Consider the following 22,625-nt stretch of genomic DNA (forward strand, 5'->3'; position numbering starts at 1 on the left):
ACTGGACACCATTACAATGCTACCACTGACATCCCAGAATTCAGTTTCTCTGCAGTCAGTGTCGCAGCCAGAAAATGTTCCTTCCAGTCCCCTGGGCTTGCAGGTGGGTGGCACTGCCTAGTCCTCAGTTGCAAAGGAAATTGCCTCAATGAGATGGGGTATTCCCAACTGCAGGAAGGAGGTTTTCTCAGTTCAGTTCACCCCAGCTTGTCTCAGATGTCCACTTGATTGAGTTTAGAAAAGGAGGGAGATCATTCAGAGGCTGAAATTGGACCATTTAAAAATTCAAGAGTGACCGACATTGATTTTTTTAAACTTCTTTAGTAAAATTTCTTTTATTAAAAACTTCTCTTAACAAAAATTTTAATTTTTAAAAGAACAGAAAAGTTGCAATACTCCCATATACTCTTCACAGTTTTACCAATTATTAACATTTTTACAATGCTAACAAATTTGCCAATTTGTTTTATTGGTGTCTCTCAAAATACATAAAGATACTTTTTCTTTTGATGAACAGTTTGAGAGTAAGTTGCAGACATGGTGACTCTTTACCTCTTAATACTTCAGGATATATCTCCTGAGAACAAGGACATTGAAAAAAAAAAAAAACTACAATGTAATTACTGAATTCAGGAAACTTAACACTGAGATAATCTTATCTTCCATGCACAGTGCAATAATGTTCTTTATAAATTTTTTGTCCAGGAGCCAGTCCAAGATTATGTATCTCACTGAATTGTCATGTTGCTTTAGTCTCCTTTACTATGAAACAGTTCCTTAACCTTTGCCTTTCTTGATATTGATCTTTTTTGAAAAGCACAACCTCATTGTTTATAGAATTTTTCTCAGTTTAGGTTTGTCTGATGCTTCCCCATAATCCAAGTTAGGTTATGCATTTGGGGCAGGAATACCACACAAGTGACCATAGTTCCTTTTCAAGGCCCCACATCAGGGCGCATCAGTTTCTCTCTTTACTGGTATGTTGATCACTTGGTCAAGGTGCTGTCCATCAGATTTCTGCAGGTAGAGTTACTCTTTTTCCCTTTTGTAACTAATAGGTAATCTGTGGGGAGAGACTTTGAAACTTGTAAATATTCTGCCTTCATCAGACCTTTATTCAGCAGTTTTAATGTATCCATTGATGATTCTTTCCTGAATTGGTTATTATTACTCTGGATTCAAAATGGTGATTTTTCAGATTTCTGTATTAACTAGCTGGCATTCTACTTTAAGGATGAGTTTTGTCCAGGATTTTTTCCCTTTATTTAATATCAGTATAGATTTATGGATTATTAGTAAATTTTGTATTTATTTTTGGCTGTGCTGGGTCTTCACCACTGCACTCAGGCTTTCTCTAGTTGCAGCAAGCAGGGGCCACTCTTCCTTGTGGAGCACAGGCTCTAGGGTACACAGGCTTCAGTATTTGCAGCACGTGGGCTCAGCAATTGCAGCACAGATTTAGTTGTTCCATAGCAACATGTGGGATCTTCCTGGACCACAGGTCAAGCCCATGTCCCCTGTATTGGCAGATGGATTCTTAACCACTGGACCACCAGGGAAGTCCTCCCTTAATAAATTTTAATGTAACTGTTAACAACTTATCTATATTTGGAATCCATCCCTTAGATAAATTATGTCTCCATTTTTTAGGTCAACCTAATTGCAAGCGGATCTCTTTTTTATGTGAACTTGAACATTTAATCTATGCCCCAATATCTGCAAAGGTGAACAGGAAGTAGAAAACGTTTATGGCACTTTTAAGCTTAAACACATAGGTGACTGAAGTGTTTTGAATAGCTGTGGCAAAATGGGGTAACCTGGGAGGCCTTTTTGAGAATGGAAGGAAAGATGTTCCACAGACAGGTGAGAGAAGGCACAATCAATGTCTTTCAGACTTGACGCAGAGAAAGGGGGACTCACCAGAAATGTTGAGGATGAGGAAACGGCAGGGAAGGAACCAAAGGTGGAATTAATATGCCCAGTGTGCACAGAGTGTGCAGAAGAGCAGCGGAGTCAAGGGAGTACGGTGGAAAGGTATGTCAGGTAGTTCAGAGTTCTACTCGATGACTGTGGGCAAGAATGCTGAGCAGCAGGGAATGACGGATTCCCAAAATCCCCATGAGGAAGATGTTGACAGTTTCATTTTATTTATAAGAAAACGAAGTCGCAGAGAATTTAATTTGCCCATTGTCCCCAAAATACTAAGTTTGAAGCAAAGATTTAAACACAGATCTATCTAACTTTAAAGCCCACGCTGTCAAAAGAAAGAGACACATCTGTAGTGGAAGAACAGTGATAGAATTAGGGCTCTCAATATACAAAGATAGGTTCCTATGCGCCAGTCATAACGTCTCAGTAATTATCCCGACCGTGCACTTTAGAGTAAATCAGCAGTAAGCCCAGTGTGCTTAAGAAAGTTAAGCTTTTCACAGTTTATGACCCTGCATGTCTGAATGCCCCCACCCTATCCCAGTCTTTATTTTTAAAATATCGGCTTTATGGAGATATCATTTTAGTATGCAGTAAGATTTCACCCATTTTAAGTTTATGATTCAATGAGTTTTGACAAATGTATATAATCATTTACCAACATGATCATAATATAGAACTTTATCACTCTAGGAAGCTCTCTATGCAGTCCCTTTGCAGTTGATATTCTCCAGCCCCTGGCCTACTTTCTATCTCAATACTTCAGCCTTTTCTAGAATTTCATATCAGTGAAATCATAGAATATGGTATGTAGTCTTTTGACTGGCTTCTTTCACTAAGCATAATACTTCTGAGATTCATTCACGCTGTTGTATTAGCAGTTCATTTCCTTTCATTGCTAAGTAGTATTTTATTATATGGATATACTACAGTTTGTTTACCCATTCATCAGTTCAAGGACATTTGTATTGTTTCCAGTTTGGTGCAATTATAAATAATGCTGCTATAAGCATGCACATATAGGTCTCTATGTAGATACATGTTTTCACTTCTCGGGTAAATATCTAAGAGGAGAACTGCTGGGTTGTATGTAAAGTGTATGTTACATGTTATAAGAAACTGCCAAACTATTTTCCAAAGTGTGTGTATCATTTTGCATTCCCACAAATGATGACTGAGATTGTTCCACATCTACACCAAAAGTCAGTATTTTAGTCTTTTTAAACTTATCCTTTCTAATCAGTATGTAGTATTATCTCATTGTTTTTAATTTGGATTTCCTTGGTGTCTAATAATGTCTAGAATCTTTATATATACTTTTTTTGCCATCTATATGTCTTCTTTGAAGACACGTCTGTTCAAATCTTTTGCTCATTTTTATTGGCTTGTCATATTGAGTTTTATTATCGAGTTATAAGTTCTTTATCACATATGTTTTGCAAATATTTTCTCCCAGTCTGTGGCTTGCCTTTTGATATTCTTTTGAAGGGCAAAAACTTCTAACTTTGACAAAGCCCAGTTTATCAGTTTTTTTTTTTTTTTTTTAATGTTTCATGCTTTTGGTGTCCTACGAAATCTGCCTAACACAAGGTTACAAAGATTTTCTCTTCTATTTTCTTCTTCTGGATATTGTGTCATTTCAGCTCTCACATTTAGGTCTCTGACTCATTTGAAGTTGGTTTTTGTGTGCGGTGTGAGGTAAAGTTTTGCGTATAGATTCCCATTTGTTCCTGCACCATTTGTTGAAATGACTGTCCTTTCATCTACTGAATTACCTTGTCAAAAACAGGTTGACCATATATATCTGTGGGTCTATTTCTATATTCTCTTTTCTGTTCCAGTGATCTACATGTCTATCCTTACATCAGTATCTGTGATTACTGTAACTTATGGTAACTCTTTAAATCAGATAGTTGATATCCTCCAACTTCATTCTACTTTTTTCAAAATTGTTTTGTCTATTCTAGGTCCTTTGCACTTCCATATTAATTTTAGACTCAGTTTGCCAGTTTCTAAAAATTGCAAGCTAGGGTTTTTATTGAAATTGCATTGAATCTGTACATCAGTTTAGGGAGAACTGACAACATATTTTTTATGCTACTGCAAATGGTATTGCTTTGATAATTTTAATTTCTTCTTATTATTAATAATTGCTGGTACATAGAAATAAAATTGATTTTTAAAAATATTGTTTACCTTGCTAAAGCCACTATTTCTACTAACTTTTTTAGATTTCTTAGGATTTTCTACATCGGAGAAGGCAATGGCACCCCACTCCAGTACTCTTGCCTGGAAAATCCCATGGACAGAGGAGCCTGGTGGGCTGCAGTCCATGGGGTCACAACTGAGCAACTTCACTTTCACTTTCATGCATTGGAGAAGGAAATGGCAACCCACTCCAGTGTTCTTGCCTGGAGAATCCCAGGGACGGCGGAGCCTGGTGGGCTGCCTTCTATGGGGTCGCACAGAGTCTTAGAAGCAGCAGCAGCAGGATTTTCTACATAGGTGATTATGCCATCTGCATAGTAAGAGTTTTACTTCTTCCTTTCAAATCTATATACCTTTTCCTGCTTTTCCTTTTTGATTGCACTGGCAAGGAAATCCAGTATGACGCTGAACAGAAACAGTGAGAACAAATCTTTGTTTTCAGTATTACAGGGGGAAGCTTTCAGTCTTTCTCATTAAGAATGATGTTAACTATAGATTTTTCATAAAGGTTCTTTATCAAGAAGATCGAGTTATACTCTTATTCCAAACTGAATTTTTATCATGAATGAATGTAGAATTTTATCAAATGCTTTTTCTGCTTTTTTTTTTGGAATATAAGTAAAATACAATGTTTTGAGGTTTTTAATATAGTGAATTCCTTTTTTTAAAATGTTAAACCAGTCTTGCATTCCTGGGATAAACTCTACTTGGTCATGATATATATTCTATTTGCTAAAATTGTTAAGGTTTATGTACCTATATTCATTAGAGATACTGATCTGTTGTTTTGTTTTGCTTTTCCTTGTAATATCATTGTCTGAATTTGGTACCACAGTAATGCTGGCCTTATAAAATGACTTGGGAAGTGTTCTCTTGTCTCTTCTATTTTCTGAAAAAATTTATGTAGAATTAGTATTGTTTCTTCCTTATACACTTGCTAGAATTCTCCAGTGAAGTCATCTTGACTTCGGTTTTCTTTCATCTAGCCTAGAGTTTTCTCTGCAGGAAAAAAAAAAAAAAATCCCTTTTTTTTAATACAGAAAGGATTTGCCTTTGCTGTCTACCAACACACTGTATAGCACTGAGAATAAATGGAAATCAAGCTGCAAAAATTGTTGGTGCTGAAATAATGCATCCGGCACACACAGTTCTACCAAGCACTGTGTTTCCATGACTTTGGCTATAGTGGAGAAAAATTTAAGTGATCTAGTAGTCTTTTCAGATATAGGCACAGTATTTTTTAAACTTCCTTAAAAATCTCCTTTGCAGTCAAATGCCCTAAGAGCTGACAGGAGTATGTAAGACTAACATCTTCACTGGTGCCAGAATGTTTCCTGTCAGCCCTGTTCCTCTGCTCTGGTTAGGCTGCAAGTTAAAAAGGAGCCAGGCACAGAGGCATGACTTAACTTCTCATTAAATATGCTTATTGCCTTACATTTTTTGGGAGAAGTATTACAAGTTTAAAACAGTAAGCTTAAATAACAAGGTTAAACAATAATATAAAAGTAGGTAGGAAAAAAAATTTGCCATTCTTTGCAGATAAGAAAAATAAATTTTAACAATTTGATACATACCCTTCTTCGTTTTTTCTGTATTCTTTTTTAAAAATGCACACATACTCTAGGCACAGCTGTTTTTCTTTTTTCTCCCACCAACCCTCTATGGGATCATGATACTGAAAAATCTTTTCTGCCTTAAGTAATGGACATTCCTCCAGGTATGTACATATACTGCTAACCTTTCCTTATTAACAGCTGCATATTTTTTCCATAATACAAAAGTATAAGTTTATTCATCCATTCTCCTATTTGATAGAAAATCACATTATTTCTAGTATTTTGTCTTTAGAAACAATGCTGCAGTCAACATCTTTGGGCATATATCCCAATATATAAGAGCTTTCAGTTCTGTAGATTTCCAGAAGCAAGACCACCAAGTCAAAAGACATACACATTTTTTAACAAATACTGTATTGCTCTCCTCCATTCCTACCAACAAATGTATTATATGAGTATCATTGTCCTCTCTATCTTCATCTTGCTGCTTTTGCTATCAATCTTATTATTTATCAGTCTGATGGGTAAAAAACATTGATTTGAATTTTCCTTAATAGCTGATAATGTGGCAACTTTTCTTGTTTGCTTATTGGCAATTTACTTTTCCTTTTCTGAAGTTGCAAACTGTATCTTATCTTTTGTCCATTTTTATCCAGGATTTGTCTTTTTCCCAGCAATTTGAAGGTGTTCTTTGAATATTAGGAATGTCACATATACTAAAAGAATTTTCACCAAATGTGTACTTTTTCGTTTGGCTTTTTTTTTTTTTTTTTTTTTGCCTGAGCAACACAGCATGTGGGTTCTTGGTTCCCCTACCAGGGCTTGAACCTGGCCCCCTGCAGAAGCACAGAGTCTTAACCATTGAACAACCAGGGAAGTCCCTCATTTAACTTTATTTACAGTGTCTTTGGACATATATTTTTTAAATTTTTATAAATTAAATCTATTCTTTTTTTCAATATGGTTTTGGGGTTTAGTGACTTGCTTATAGTTTCCTTGCTTGGAATTATTCAAATATTCATCTAAAATTCCATATTATGTTAGTTTTATTTTTTTACATTCAAGCCTTTAACCTACCAGGAGTTTAACGCTGTGTATGATATGAGGAATGAAGATGTGAAATCTTAAGTTTGCCAAAAAGAAAAAATAAGGGTTTGCCCTAACTCTTCATATATTATAGTATTTCCCATATTTTCATAATACACCCTCGACCTAGCTCATGATTTCTCTGCTTTCAGACCTGTCTATTGTCACATTGCTGTGCTCCAAACTGAGGGAGGGCATGTCTGTCTCTTTTTCCATTGTTACCATGAGGAAACACTAATAAACAATTTTAAGGCACCTAGCATAGTGCTTGACATATTTTCGGTACTCAGAAAACATTATGGGAGGAAGGAAAGTGTTGAATTCACACCTGTGTTACTATGACTCCTTGGCAAGTTTAATATTGACAGCTTATCTGTGTAAACAAGGGGAAATGTCATTCTCCTTAAAGCCATTCGCTGTCTCATGAGCTCACTCAGTTCCTTCCGCCTCCTGTATCTTTGTTCTAAGGCCTTCCTTCTCCCTATAAATCTGTCCCATTTCATAAGGACTCCCCTTAAGCAGGTTTTCCTCAAACCCTTCCTTGTAGTTCAACAGTATGTGTAAAGTACTGCCACATTAGCCTTTAATCCACAATGGATTTTACTATTTTTTCAAATACCCATCACTGTGCTAGGCACATAGCTCATTAAATACTTAAACTGCAACTGAAACAGTACTGCATACCAAGGCTCAAGTGAGCCTCAAGATTTGTTATGAAAGCCCTTGGGACTAAGGAAGCAACACACTGGGGAAAACTGGACAGTGACCCTGAAAGCCGTTAAATACCAGAGTGATTTTTCAAGTGAAACTGTGTCATCAGATTTATTTTAAACACATTTGTTGGATGAACACATGACAAAGTATTGCCCAATCTGAAGGCGAGGTCAACAGACTTTCTTTGGAGGTTTTTGTTTCCATGAGTTCCTATATGGCCTTCACCAATGCAGGCCTTTAGAAATTCAGGGAAAATGGAATAAGCCTTATATGTCCCTACATTTAGTTTGAAAATAACATCTGAATGCCTCTCACCACTTCCTTGATGAATTTTTAATGGAGAAACAGCTAATTCGAGCACTAGGGCAGAGAATATACAAAATGAGCTTGGAGTATCTTATAATGTCAGAAAATAAGGAAAGCACTCAAAAAACAAAATGATGAGAGTTTATCAGGACACAAGTGCCAGATGAAAGAACTCCCAATGGTCAAAGCTGGAACAACTTGAGCAACAAAATAAATAGTGTTGTGTTGGATTATAGCCCAAGGAATGAAACAAATATCCCTGACTTCATACTGATATAAATAAAGTTAAATAAATAAATGAGGGAAAAGAAACGTATCTGCCATAGAGAAGAATTCCAAATAATTTATGGAGATACTCAACCCCCAAGAAGGTAGAGCATAACTCCCCACCCCTTAAGTGTGGATTACACTTAAGTGTAATCTTTGGATGTGCTTCCAGAGAACACAGTGTGATAAGAGAGACCAAAGTAACTTTAGAGTGGAGACAGCTGACAAAGACTACCTTAGCCAAGCGATCAAGATTAACATCAGTGTTAAGTCATGTTGACAGTATGTACCCTTGTTATGCTCTGACGAGAATGACACTTCACCTCTGTGGTCTTCCTCCCTACGACCATAAACACAGTCTAATCTTGAGAAAAACAGACACAAATCCCAATGGAGGTACATTCTACAAAATACTCAACCAATCCTCAAAACTATTAAGGTCATCAAAAACAAAGAATGTCTAAGAAACTGTCACAACCTATAGGACTTTCAGGAAATATGACAATGAAATGTAATTCAGGTATATTGGATGAGGTCTTGGAACAGAAAAAAGACACTAAGCAAAACTAATGAAATCCAAATGAAGTATGGGTGTGTGTGTGTGTTCACTCAGTCGTGTCTGACTCTTTATGACCCTTTGGGCTGTAGCCCACCAGGCTCCTCCGTCTGTGGGATTTTTCAGGCAAGGATTAGAGATGAACATTTCCTCCTCCAGGGGATCTTCCCCATCCAAGGATCAAACCCACATCTCTTCTATCTCCTGCATTTCAGGCAATTCTTTACCCACTGAGCCACTGGGGAAGCCAGAATGAAGAACGGAGTTTAGTTAATACCAAAGCACTGTTATTTCATTAGTAGTGGCAAATGTTCCCTAGTGATGTTAGACGTTTACAGAATTGGATGTGTGCTATGTGCAATCTCTACTATCCTTGTACCTCTTCTGTAAATCTAAAACTAAAGTTAAAAGTATACTTAAATATTTTGAAAACACAGATTGGGCAACAAATGACTACATACTTATCTCTACAAATGTGCTTTGAATTACAGGGTGCTGGTGACAGTTTTGTGGGAGCTTTGGCCTTCTACCTGGCTTACTACTCACATCTGTCCTTGGAAGAAATGCTCAAGAGATCTAATTTCATCGCAGCGGTCAGTGTCCAGGTCACAGGAACACAGTCATCTTATCCATACAAAAAAGACCTGCCCCTTGATCTGTTTTGATTGCTATTAACTCCAAAGTAAATATACCTGGAAATAAAATGTACTTAGGGATGGTCACTACTAATTAGCAGCTTACTATAAAATGTCACCTCCTTTCTTTGCAAATATTATGTTCATTTACCAAGTCATCCTCAAGCCTTCAATTATTTATTTATAATGATTTGCTTTTCATGCAAAGTCAACTAGACAGAATTAAGGATACTACAACAAAGACCCGTACAAACAACCCCACCATTCAGGAACCAGCAAACTCTACTGCCAACACATCATGAATACTGTTATGTACACCAAACAGCTGAATTTGCAAGCAACAGTGTCTAGAATCAGAGCAGAGAATGTTAAATAAGGGAAAGAGGGGTATGACTTGGGCCACACAAGCAGTTCCTAAGAAGGACAGCTGACGTTCAGCTTTGCCTTGAGTGTTGTCAGAGCTTCTGGTTCTCCAAGAGAAGCCAGAAGTTTAGATGTTTATTGAAATCTTTCAACATCTGAGTATCAGCAACTGAGTTTTTTAAAATTGTAACCACCACCTGTGGGCCACTTTTAGCCTATGTGCTAAATAGACAAGTCATTTGCTAAGCCAGATTTTAAGCTGGTTTTGTTTTAAGTGATTCATGCATGTCACAGACCCTTTACACTGGGTTTAGGTAGAATCAAGTGAAGTATTTTTCTTGTAACCCAATACCACAATGTAGAGTTTCAATCTAAAAATAGCCAAGATCTCACCTATTATTGCTTTCAATTAGAGCTTTCACAAAAGATGCCAGAAAAATAGCTGACTGACTGTAATGCCACAAGCCTCTAAGACTCAACAACTGTCTAATTCCATTTCCAGAGAGGCACTCTCACATTTCCTAAGGAGACAAGACTGGGCCACAGGGAGGGAACACCTGTTACTCAGGAAGAGCACTGGTTTCTTAATGCTGTGGTCATGATGGACACTCCATCCTTCTCCCCTATAAATGCTTTAAATGCTATAGGATACATACCAGTAGAGCTCAAAATATGAGCTGATCCTTACCTTCAACAAGAAATTTGACAGGGAAAGAAATGGGCAATTTTGAAAACTTGTGGTAAACAACAGCTTGGGTAGGAAAGCGCTACAGATCTGGGGAGGGCAGGAGTCCTTACCTGTACATTAGGGATAATCAGTGGAATTTCCAAGCTGGTTGGCTGTGTAGTACCACCGCCTCAAAAGCTGAGCCATTAGCTTTATGGAAACACACTATAGCGCCTCTTATTAAAAAAAAAAAAATTCTAGAAGTCGTCCAAACTGTTCCTAGAAAATCCTAGATACTGCTTTGGTGACCTGAGTTTGAGAGTGTGGACTAATGGCATTTTTCTAATTATATGAGCACAGATCAAAAATAGAAGTTCTCTTGGTTTCTTCTGTGTTAACAGGCTGGCTTCCTCCTTTCATTCCTGCTCACCTTTGCCATCTGTGTTATCGCACAGTTCTTTCAAGATCTCTCTGGACCATGACCCTGCCTTTTCTATGAAGTACAAGTGAGGGCAGACTGGAAACTCTTGCACAAATCTCACTATGGAAAATTTTCTTTTCTTATATGAAACAATGGTTATTTTTTAGTACTGTAGTTTTTAACATTTCAAATAGTGAGGGAAAACATCACTAAAAGACAATAGCACAAGCTATTTTAATATATTTTATTAAGAGCTATAAAAATATCCAGAAAGATAAATAAATGTGATGCAATGGTGTATGTCCTAATATGAAGAACTTGTTTTCACTGCATTGTTTTCCTTCACAATGGCCTTCAAATCACAGGAGGCAGTGATTCCGTGCCATTTCCTCTTCTTTTATTACACGCTGCAGAATTTCTGAATCAGTATCCCACCCTCGATCTTCTCATTTATAAATCAAATTCATTTCAATCCATTGTTTAGAGGGAGCGTATTTTTTTCTGTTCCACAAAGAGGACTTTTTTTTTCACTGTAGGAGGAGAAAAAAGGATTGTAGCAGAATACTAAAAAGTTTATCATCAGCATTTTTTAATAAAAATACACATCAGACCATGAGCCCTCTCCTTTCTCTTCTTTTACTTTCCTTTGTCATAAGGATGGAGCTGACTTGCAAACTCAGTTCACTGATCCCAGAGAGGACTGGAGAAAATGGTAAGGAAAACAAGGAAGGCCCACCAGCCAACCAGTGGCATCCCTGATAACCCACAAAGTCACATGTAACCAATATGAAATAGTCAAATTAAAAAAAGAAAATTACAGGCAAAAAAATGTCCTCACTCAGCTAATGCCCACTCTTGTATGAGGTAAAGCAAGGAGAGATGGTAGGAAAAAGCTGGACTCCAGAAAAAGAGTGGTAAAAACTGAGCAGACCACAGAAGAAAAGGAAGCCTGGCTGAAAGAGTAAATATACATTAAACCTTGTACTTTCCAGAAATGGTTTCATATATCCAAGTACAGATTTACTAATATAACCCAAGTCTTATTATTATGAATATCATAACAGAGTATAGTTCTCTGAAACACACCAAACAAAAGTGCTCACTGCCTGGATGAAAGATTAGAGACTAGATGGTAGGCAATAAGGTTACACACACACACACAATAAGGTTACACACACACACAATAAGGTTACACACACACACACACAATAAGGTTACACACACATACAATAAGGTCACACACACACACACACACACACACACACACACAAATTCTTCTTTGCAAAAAACCAAGAACAGTGCACCAAGGAAGATCCAGGAACTCCAAAGACTATGTATGACATGACGGCAACTCACTTGTCCCTACCACATGAAGAAATTTTAGCTTTGTTTTTTGTTGTTATTCTATAATTAATACGGATACCCTGCATGTGAGATCCCCAAACTGTCTATTATCAACAGTTAGCTGGGGAGCTTATTTAAATACATTCCTACTTTTACCTCCATCTCTACCCTAATTCTATTTCTGCAGAACTAGAGTGAGACTGGAAGTCTGCATTTTTTAAAATTCTTAGGATGATTCTCATGGCAGCTAAAATTAATAACCATTAACCAGTCAACAGAAATTTATCTATAAAATTAATAATGTATTTTATTACTTTCTACATAGGAATATTTTTAATATGTTTCAAAAGATCTAGTATTGAACATAAGCAGGACCAGTGCTCCTTCCAATTCCAAGGAAGACTACAAAGCACTGCAAGGCAGTAGTAAAGAACCCAAACAACTTCCTATCAATGTTACTCACTGCAAAAAATATTTCCATGTTTTTCTACATGGAACTAAAAAATGGATTAAAAAAAGAACTTGTCTCATGGATAACTGGTCAGGAGATTATTTAAGTGACCCTGGATAGGAATAACTGATGAAGACTATTCATGAAAATTTGATATACTTGCTGCGTTCATTCCCTTAATTCAAAGAATAAATATTTAAGTCCACAGAACTGTGCTAGGCAATGTGGGATTTACGAAAGTGAGTCCTATCTGCGCCAAAGAATTGATGCTTTTGAACTGTGGTGTTGGAGAAGACTCTTGAGAATCCCTTGGACTGCAAGGAGATCCAACCAGTCCATCCTGAAGGAGATCAGCCCTGGGATTTCTTTGGAAGGAATGATGCTAAAGCTGAAACTCCAGTACTTTGGCCACCTCATGTGAAGAGTTGACTCATTGGAGAAGACTCTGATGCTGGGAGGGATTAGGGGCAGGAGGAAAAGGGGACAACAGAGGATGAGATGGCTGGATGGCATCACTGACTCGATGGACATGAGTCTGAGTGAACTCCGGGAGTTGGTGATGGACAGGGAGGTCTGGCGTGCTGCGATTCATGGGGTCCCAAAGAGTCGGACACAACTGAGCAACTGAACTGAACTGAAGAAGAGTCCCTGATTTAGTACCAATATACCATGAGGTACCTGTATGAACATCCAGTAAGCCCCACAGGAACCTAAAGACTAAAAGGGACTGGAATGGTGAGGCAAACATCTCACAAGGAGGGTCAAGCTTAGGCTCTCAAGCAGCACCAGCATTTGGATGAACAGGGAAGAGCATCTAGTTTAGACAAATGGTGGCAGGAGATAAGAACAACAGTGCTGATTGCAGGGGAAGGTCCTGATTAAAAAAAGGAAAAAAATAGACTAAACTGGCTCCATGTAATAGAAAAAATAGGGGGCCTGGAATCAGAAAGACTGGGTTCAAGCCTTGCCTCCACCATTTATCTACTGTAAGTTCTTGGGCAAATTTCTCAAAATACTCTTCCTTCAGTTTTCTTCCCCATGAGAGGCATAACTCCATCTCCCTCACAGGACTGCCAGAGAGCAAACACTCATTATGTGTTAGCTGAGTTCAAATGACACACTGCTATCCTCAGTCATAAACAATAAATTAATTTTCTGTCAAAATATTTGCTGCTTAATTCATAGAAGAATGAATCTGTCAAGTTCTTGCCCTACATCTAACCTAAATCTATTCTGCTTCAATTAAAGTCAATATTGTCTTGTTTAGTCATCCAAGAAATTAAAACTGACAAGTTTTCATTTTCCTTATAATAAACCTTCATATATTTAACAAAGTTTAATACACTTATGCCTCAGCCTTTAATCCTTCCTCCTGGGAAATTTGCATCTAGATTCATATGAGGAAAAGGAGTTTGAAAAGACACAGGCTGGTTCTAGCCATAGAGTATACCATGAAGTACTCAAATAATTGGGAATTTTTCCATGTTTCCTTGCCTGATTTTCTTTGTAAAGCAGACAAGCAAAACACTACCCTTAAACTAAACCCTTAAACCATTTTCTCACTGCAGTAAAACATGCTAGGACAACTGCCAAGCTATTTGGTACCCTGGGCAATGGGGCAGGCCGCAAGGCAAACATCATGCAAGCCCACAGGGCATTCGGTAGGTGGGCAGAAAGCCAAGCAGTCAGCTATCCCAGAACATTCTTTTCTTCAGAAGAGACAAAGTTGTGTTGTCAAGGCTCCAACGATCCCTTCTCAGAAAAGCTCTAATCGTCTGTCTGAAATATATATATGAATATTTTCTTCCACTTTCAACTCATGGTTGAAACTGTTTATGCTTGTATCCTTTCCTGATCTCAAAATGTAAAATCAATCTGACAGAAAGTTCCTAATATCTCCATACTAAGACTGAAAATTACAGTACATTTTCACACTTAAAATCTCAGAAGGTTATTCAATCAACATTTATTAACGTTGTACAAGTTCCTTAAAAAGCTCTAAAGGAGCTAAAATGCTAGAAAACCACTCTACTGTAAAGTTCATCACTTTGGGTTTTCACCAGCTGATACAAAGAAATCAGACGGAGAAAACTACCACATCAATCTAATATCATATTGCTATGGTCTCAAAGTTTGTGTTCCCCCAAATTTATGTTGAAATCCTAACCCACAAAGATGATGGTATTAGAAGGTGGGGCCGTGAGGAGGTGCTTTGGTCACGAGGGTGGAACCTTCGTGAATGGGATGAATCCTCACAAAAGATACCCCACAGAAGTTGCCTGCCCCTCCACCATGTGAGAACACAGCAAGAACCCCTTCCTATAAACCAGGACGAGGGCCCTCACCATGGGAAAGTCACCATGCTGGCACCTTGCTCTTGGACTTTCCAGGTCCCAGAACTGTGAGAAATAAAACTGCTGTTTATAAGTCATCTAGTCTGTGGTATTTCATTATATCAACCCAGACTAAGACATACACCTTATCATTCTAATAATTTTCCATCATTTGAGATATATATCCTGAAATTCAGACTGCTAGTCATGAGGGACAAACCTAGAATTCCCATTTTATTAAAGAATGACCAGAAAGTTTCACACCATAAAAACAGCAGGAAATTTTATTTCTGTTAAAGAATGGAACTCATAACAAATTCTTTTTTTTTTTTTTTTCGCCACATGGCATGCAGGATCTTAGTTCTCCAACTAGGAATTAAACCCATGCTACCCACTCCAGTATTCTTGGGTTTCCCTTGTGGCTCAGCTGGTAAAGAATCCACCTGCAATGTGGGAGACCTGTGTTCGATCCCTGGTTGAGAAGATCCCCTGGAGAAGGGAAAGGCTACCCACTCCAGTATTCTGGCCTGGAGAATTCCATGGACTATACAGTCCATGGGGTTGCAGAGTTGGACACGACTTAGCGACTCTCACTTTCACTTTCACTCCTGCAGTGGAAGCACAGTCTTAACCTCTGGACCACCAGGGAAATCCCTCTCAGAGCCCTTTTTGAATGCCTCCTTACACTGGCACAGCCCTGATTTTTTTGAAGGTGATATTATTTTTGATTTTGATGAATTCAGCTAATGAACAGTTTGTCAGATCTTCTTTACAAACTCTGAAAGCAGCTATTAAGGTGGCTGTCAGGCAGACTTGTACTAGTGCCCAACCAGAGGTCACACACTAGTGAGTGAGTTTTAGCCTCTTCTCTCAGTAAGAGGTTCATATATAAAGTGACTCAGGGCCTAGGTTTTGGAGTCAGACAGTCCTAAATTCAAATCTTTATTCTGTCACATATTTTAGTTATGTGTCCTTAACTAAAATCCTTGGCATCAAACTCATCATCTATAAAATGGGGTTCATATTGCCTGGAGAGTAAGGGTGCTTGTGTTCAGTTCAGTTCAGTTCAGTGGCTCAGTCATGTCCGACTCTGGGACCCCAGGAATCGCAGCATGCCAGGCCTCCCTGTCCATCACCAACTCCCGGAGTTCACTCAGAGTTGCGTCCATCGAGTCAGTGATGCCATCCAGCCATCTCATGCTCGGTCGTCCCCTTCTCCTCCTGCCCCCAATCCCTCCCAGCATCAGAGTCTTCTCCAATGAGTCAACTCTTCGCATGAGGTGGCCAAAGTACTGGAGTTTCAGCTTTAGCATCATTCCTTCCAAAGAAATCCCAGGGTTGATCTCCTTCAGAATGGACTGGTTGGATCTTCTTGCAGTCCAAGGGATTCTCAAGAGTCTTCTCCAACACCACAGTTTAAAAGCATCAATTTTCGGCGCTCAGCCTTCTTCACAGTCCAACTCTCGCATCCATACGTGACCACTGGAAAAACCACAGCCTTGACTAGACAGACCTTAGTCGGCAAAGTAATGTCTCTGCTTTTGAATATGCTATCTAGGTTGGTCATAACTTTCCTTCCAAGGAGTAAGCGTCTTTTAATTTCATGGCTGCAATCACCATCTGCAGTGATTTTGGAGCCAAAAAAAATAAAGTCTGACACTGTTTCCCCATCTATTTCCCATGGAGTAATGGGACCGGATGCCATGATCTTCGTTTTCTGAATGTTGAGCTTTAAGCCAACTTTTTCACTCTCCTCTTTTACTTTCATCAAGGGGCTTTTTAGTTCCTCTTCACTTTCTGCCATAAGGGTGGTGTCATTACAATGCATTCATGTATCTGAAGACTTAGGCAGGTAAACAAAGAAGACAGAATTTTCCATTTTGTCTGGTTATTCACAAGCACTTGTTCCCTTTCTCTCAAGGATCACTGCATTCTGTTGCCTATATTATCCTTCTGTTGTTGTTGTTTCAGGAGGGAAGGTAAATTCAGTCCCATTGCTCCATCTTGGCCACAAGTGAGTCTATCAGCCTTGTTCTTAGTTAAGAAAATAATTGATTATGACACTACATGCATGATAAGACACTTCAGTCATGTCCGACTCTTTGTGACCCCATGGACTGAAGCCTGCCAGGCTCCTCTGTCCATGGGATTCTCCAGGCAAGAATACTGGAGTGGGCTGCCATTTCCTCCCTCAGCGATTATGATGTTAACTGCCTATATTTCATTATGTAATAGATTAATTTGAAGAAATAAGATTCTAGCACCAATTCCAAGTCTAATCACCAACCAAGTGTCTTAGAATTCAACTCAACCTTGACATACTTCTCTTTCTATTTCCCGAACAGTATCACCTATTCTATTTATATATCTGGTTTTTCACCTTCAAATCTTCGGTTAACTATCTCTTACTGGAGAGACATTCCCTGAACTATCCTACCTAAAGAATGAAGATGGGATCTACCTCCTTGCAACTCTATCCTGTATCTCAGCATCCTGCTTGTTTCTCCCATAGCACTGAGCATTAACTGTCGTCTTCCTTCCTCTCCCTTCCAACACCAGGCTCTGATCGTCAAGACTGAAGGCAGTGAGTCTATCTTATGTCCATGAATATCCCAGCACCTGGGACAGTAACTAGCACCAAAGTAAACTTTCAATATACACTAGGAATGAACGCTATAGTGACAAAGGGGCCACAAAACTGCCTTTGTTCAACATCATCTGAAAAGGGCAACAGGCCTTGAAAGCATTTGGATTTATCATGGAGCAACTTTTCTGGAATCTTACCTACTGGATCATAATGCAGTAGAGTAAGTTTCTCCCACAGTCGGCTTCTCTTAGTATTGAAGGAAAAACCTGTTCCAGCTTGGCTCACCATTTTCACCAGAATTGTTCTAAGATTTAAAAGCAAGTTGTTACAAGCTAAGGAAATAGAGTAGGGGGATGGCACATTCTGAGAACACTATACAGTAGTATTACTTGTGGGGACATCAATTAAACCTTAAGTTCAGTTCTAAGACAGTCTGTATCTTAGAATGGTTCTGATTCCCAGTATTTGTTCCATTACACAGAGTGCCTTGGAAATGACCTAACCAAAGCAAGAAGACTAATCAAACTGCATTGTGGGAATAGACTCAGACCCCCACAGTTCAGGAGGAGAAATCAGGACAAGGAAAATACACAAGTACTGGTAACCCTGGCAGGCCAGTCAAGAAGACCGTGGTCTCCGAAGAGCTTTATCTTTCACGTATGAGCAGTAAGAGTGAAATCAGGAAGCAACAGAATAAAGGGATTGGAACTTTCACACCGACAATGTGTAAAACCTTGTTGTTCCCTTACATAGTTTAACTTACAATCATCCAAAGCACAAAGTTCATGTTTTGTCCCACTGGGCCTTTTAATACCTCATACTGTTTGTTACTTTTTCAGGGGTCTTATCTTCCTATGTAGATCATGCTATTTGATTTCTCATCTAATTCCAAAAAGAATTTGAAGCACCTAAGATAATATTATACACCTTTGCATCCCTTTCAATGTTCAACATAGTACGCCATGCATTAGAGTGATACAATATTAAGTACTTGCTCTATGGCAAGCACAACATGCAAGGCCCTCTAAGTCTACATCTGCACCCTGGAGAAGTAACGTAACAGTATGGAAGGTGAGTTGTGTTCACGAGGTCTGTAAGGCAAGACATATGTGACCAGAAGGCACACAAAGAACATGGCACCAGAAGGACACAAAGAACATGAGAATTTCTAAAGAAATGAAAACACAGGAGATTCCCACAGAATGTGAGGAAGGAAAATAAGTAACTGGATTGTGTGAAAAGCTATATAAAGTAATAAAAGATATTGAGGGAAGAATACTAGCATACATGTTTTTCACTAACTTCAATCCAGAAAACCTAGCTTTAAGGATTTATTATGTGACTTGGGTTATAAACAAATGCTACCTACTTTAGAATTTTTCTATTTTTAACACAGAAAATCTTACTTCAGTCATTGCCTACAAAATTTATTTTTGAAATACCAGTTTGGTATTAATAATCTCTCTGGTACAGCAAGGAATCTTTAGCCTTTACCATTTTTGAAATGCTTGTACCATGAATGCAAAAGATTACAAAACTCAAAACTGGCTCTGTGGATAGTCAAATCACAGCGTTTTTTGTTATATTCCTGTAGTGAGCTCCAGACAAATGGCCCTTGGTCCTCACTTTCAGGAAAAAGAACTGCAATCATAGTCCAAAGAGCATGGGGACCCTGATGATTTCTTTAGGAACAAGACAGCAAAAGCAACTTTTAAGGAAATTAACTAAAAGCTCACTTAAATAGATCAGTTGGGAAGGAGGGAAAATATTTTAGTAAACAGTTCATAGGGTCAAAACAATTCATCAAGTGTAATCCTCAAATCAGACTTTAGAAAATTGAAGCCAAATGCTTAATTTAACATAAGGATTCATTGAGAGTAGCTGAACTAATGAATCTAACATAAACAAGCTTAAAAAAAAAAAAGAAAAACTTGTACTTACTTTGACTTGCTCTTGGCAACTTTTTCATAGGCAGGAAAAGTCGAATAGAAATGGGAAAAAATAAACAATTTATTATCTTGCTTATGCAAAATTCAAATAAAGCTCAAATTTTAAGATTATAATAAAAATATTTAAGTCATGAAATATGTCATAAATTGTCACTCAAGTAACTACTCCCAAGCTATTGGGGATCCCGTTAGGATTTTATAGATGTTTTTTAAAAATCCAATCGGACCACCACAATTCTGGATGGAATCCTCTACACAATGTCTTTTCAGTTGAACTGACTACCTTTTAAATCTTCCCAAAGATCTGCTCCATTTGCTCCTCTTCTAAGGTGCAAATATTTGCACTAGAACAAGCCTCTTGTCCGGTAAATTAACCTATGCAAATTCAATAACCATCACACGAGGTGGAGAAAGAAAATTAAATCCATCCGGGAAGTCAGCCTAGTGCACCGAAGAACACGGTCTTGGGAGCCAGTGGGCTTCTTTCCCAGCCCGCTGTACAACCTAGGATCAATCACTGTTTCTCACCTTGAGAACTCGAAATGAGTGAACTAAAAATTCTGAAGTTTTCTCAGTTAGAACGTCCAGTGATTCTGCTGACACACCGCTACAGAGGGCGAGGGAGAGCCCCACTTCTGCCAGCCAGACTCTAACCGTCCGAACGAGCCGAAACGGACCCAAAATCTGCGCCGAAGACCCCCAAGACCCACTCGCCCCACAGGGAGCGCGGCCGCGAGGCATGCCGGGTGCTGTAGTCCTGAAGGCCTAGGACGTCGCAGCGGCGGCTTCCCCACCGGCGTGCGCACTCCACCCTGCAATGTCCCAGGGCCCGCCTGTCACCACCTCCTGCCCGGGAAGCAGGCCCTGCCGCCGCCTCCAGCCCCACTTACACGTAACCGCCGACAGGAACATGGCGACAGAACCCCTGAAGACTCGGTAACGGGTCCAAAGTTCCAGCAACAAACAACTGCTTCCGGGGCACAGGTCTGTTCCGGAAAAGGATGTCCGGAAGTTCTCCACAGCCACGCCCCCTATATAAACCTCAGGGCTGAGCCCGCCTCTTTTCTGTGGTCTTTACAGTCCAGGTGTCTGTTATGTGGTGCTGGAGTGTGGAGTTCTTTTCATTTTTGGAGAGAACCTTTCTTATGGCTCGAGGTTCGCGCCCCACACCCTAACTCCTACTTCTGAGTCAAAGTTAGATGTTTTCCATACATATTTCACTAAATCATCGCAGTCGACTACATTAAAGCCACGGGAACTCTGCATGTTCCTCACCCACTCCAGGCTATCACGCTTCTGCACTATTTCCTTAAATTGTTGCCTTCGTTTTCCTCCTCGGGCCCAACTCCATCTCCATCTGGTTAAGAGCTACTCTCAGTCTCTCCAGAATTAAGAACTCCACCTGAATATACCTATTTCTTGATTATGTGTTGGATTTCTAGGAGGGCTAGGCCCTGAGCATTTTAACTGCTGTATCTAAGCACCTACCTGGCAATAGGGGGCAAATAACTGAGATTGAGAGTAGTCACATAATTTGCTTAATGTCACAAAACTAGTGAATGGCAAAGTCAGAATTTGAACGCAGAGTTTGACTGCAAAGACTCATGGCTTTCCCACTAGCATTGGGACCTAACCACTTTGCCATCTTCCAATCTTCATCTCTCTGCAAGAAACCTGCAAGTACCTGCAACACCAGGTACTTCAGCCAAAACCTCATTTCCCAACTAATAATCAGGATTTTAGGATTTTTTTTTTCTAATCTGTGGTTTTATCTACATATTAAATATTACAAACAAGTGAAAGACTTATTCTCATGGATTATCCTCGCTGAAGGTAATAAAATTATTAAAAAAAGAAAATGTTATACAATACAACTCAATTTTTTAAATCAGGACTGTCCTTGCCCTGGGTGCCTCTAATGGTTTTTTTCCCCATACCTAGATTCCAACAAATGGGCCCCCTCTAGGTGGCCAAATCCTTCCTTACCATGTGTGGTCAGCTGCTGACAAACAAGAGCTTCAGGTGTTCAAGAGGATAAGGTTTCTTATTTAGGAAATTTCTTTTGAAGATTTATAAGAAAAAAACACAAGACTGGAAGCCAAGGAACATGAATTCTAGTGTTTATTCTGTCCCTTGGAAAGTCATTTCAACTCTCCAGACCTCAGTTTCAGGCTGAATGTGGGCACTGAATCAGTGATTCTCATTCCTGAGAGTGTATCAGTCATCTGGGGTCTTTTAAAAGGCCTGGATGCCAGAGGTGAGGCCCAGAGTCTATATAGTATTTCTTCCCCTTCCCCAATTTGCTATGAAAAAGCATTTTGAATATATCAAAAAGTAGAAAAGATATTATAATGAACAAACTGTGTACCCAATTCAGTAAATGTTGATTCTGCTATGTATATTGAATTTTTAATATGCATATATAACATATATATGTTTTATCTATATATATTATTTGATTAGGGTTTTTGGCTAGCTGTGTAAAAGCAAATTGGAGACCTCACAACCTTTCCCTCCTTTTCATTATAAAAGTACATTTTGTTTCCCTTTGCAGTTTTCTGTATGGTGATATTTCAGTATATGAAAATATCTTGCTCCCCATCAACCTTTCCTCAATGGTTTTAGCATTCACTGTTGATCTTTTTTTCACTCAGGAATTATGTTTTGGGGTACACAGTGGTAGTTTTTCTAACATTTCATTTCTTATTCATTTGTTAGTTTTCTTCTGTACAGAAAAGTTTTCTATAATCAACTGAGGCAGAATTATAATTCTTCCTAAAAAGGCAAGATAAATGCTAATTGTTTTCTCTTTAATTACTAATATTCAAGTAAGACATTAGCATAAGAGTCCCTTCCAATGGTGACAAAGACGTTTTCCCCTTTGTGTAATTTTCTTTAAATTTTTAGTATCACTATAATGGATTTTAAAAGATGTCCTTTTCATTATAGGGGACTGGAATGCAAAAGTAGGAAGTCAAGAAACACCTAGAGTAACAAGCAAATTTGGCCTTGGAATACGGAATGAAGCAGGGCAAAGGCTAATAGAGTTTTACCAAGAGAATACACTGGTCATAGCAAACACCCTCTTCCAACAACACAAGAGAGGACTCTATACATGGACATCACCAGATGGTCAACACCAATATCAGACTGATTATATCCTTTGCAGCCAAAGATGGAGAAGCTCTATACACTCAGCAAAAACAAGACTGGGAGCTGACTGTGGCTCAGATCATGAGCTGCTTATTGCCAA

The 22,625-nt window shown here is 38.7% G+C and overlaps 2 protein-coding genes across 6 annotated transcripts in view; one reads left to right on the forward strand and one right to left on the reverse strand.

The window, feature by feature from the left end:
* The window catches only part of RBKS (ribokinase), a 111,160-nt gene extending 91,813 nt beyond the window's left edge, over positions 1–19,347 (forward strand). The window contains exons 8-9 of one of the 4 annotated variants that reach the window (XM_018055490.1): positions 9,114–9,215; positions 10,689–10,903. In XM_018055490.1, the coding sequence (XP_017910979.1) occupies positions 9,114–9,215; positions 10,689–10,769 (183 nt within the window). In that variant the 3' untranslated portion in view covers positions 10,770–10,903. Of the gene's footprint in view, positions 1–9,113; positions 9,416–10,688; positions 10,904–17,904 lie in introns of those variants that run through there. The other 3 variants (XM_018055491.1, XM_018055492.1, XM_005686872.3) reach the window with 3 other exon arrangements.
* MRPL33 (mitochondrial ribosomal protein L33) lies at positions 10,937–20,380 on the reverse strand. 2 transcript variants are annotated; one of them, XM_005686871.3, is made up of 4 exons: positions 20,263–20,380; positions 19,365–19,383; positions 17,621–17,727; positions 10,937–11,238 (listed from the first exon to the last, which is right to left on the reverse strand). In XM_005686871.3, exons 1-4 carry the CDS (start codon positions 20,282–20,284, stop codon positions 11,189–11,191), a joined length of 198 nt encoding a protein of 65 aa, XP_005686928.1. In that variant the 5' UTR covers positions 20,285–20,380; the 3' UTR covers positions 10,937–11,188. The 2 variants fall into 2 exon arrangements, with proteins under 2 accessions (XP_005686928.1, XP_017910982.1); XM_018055493.1 differs by lacking the exon at positions 10,937–11,238 and having other exon boundaries at positions 17,620–17,727; positions 19,901–20,269.

The sequence above is a fragment of the Capra hircus genome, chromosome 11, assembly GCF_001704415.2.
Source record: "Capra hircus breed San Clemente chromosome 11, ASM170441v1, whole genome shotgun sequence".
NCBI classification, from domain to species: domain Eukaryota; kingdom Metazoa; phylum Chordata; class Mammalia; order Artiodactyla; family Bovidae; genus Capra; species Capra hircus.

Excerpts from the sequence above, each read along its gene's own strand:
- MRPL33 (XM_018055493.1), bottom strand. The coding sequence starts at position 20,113 with ATGCCTCGCGGCCGCGCTCCCTGTGGGGCGAGTGGGTCTTGGGGGTCT.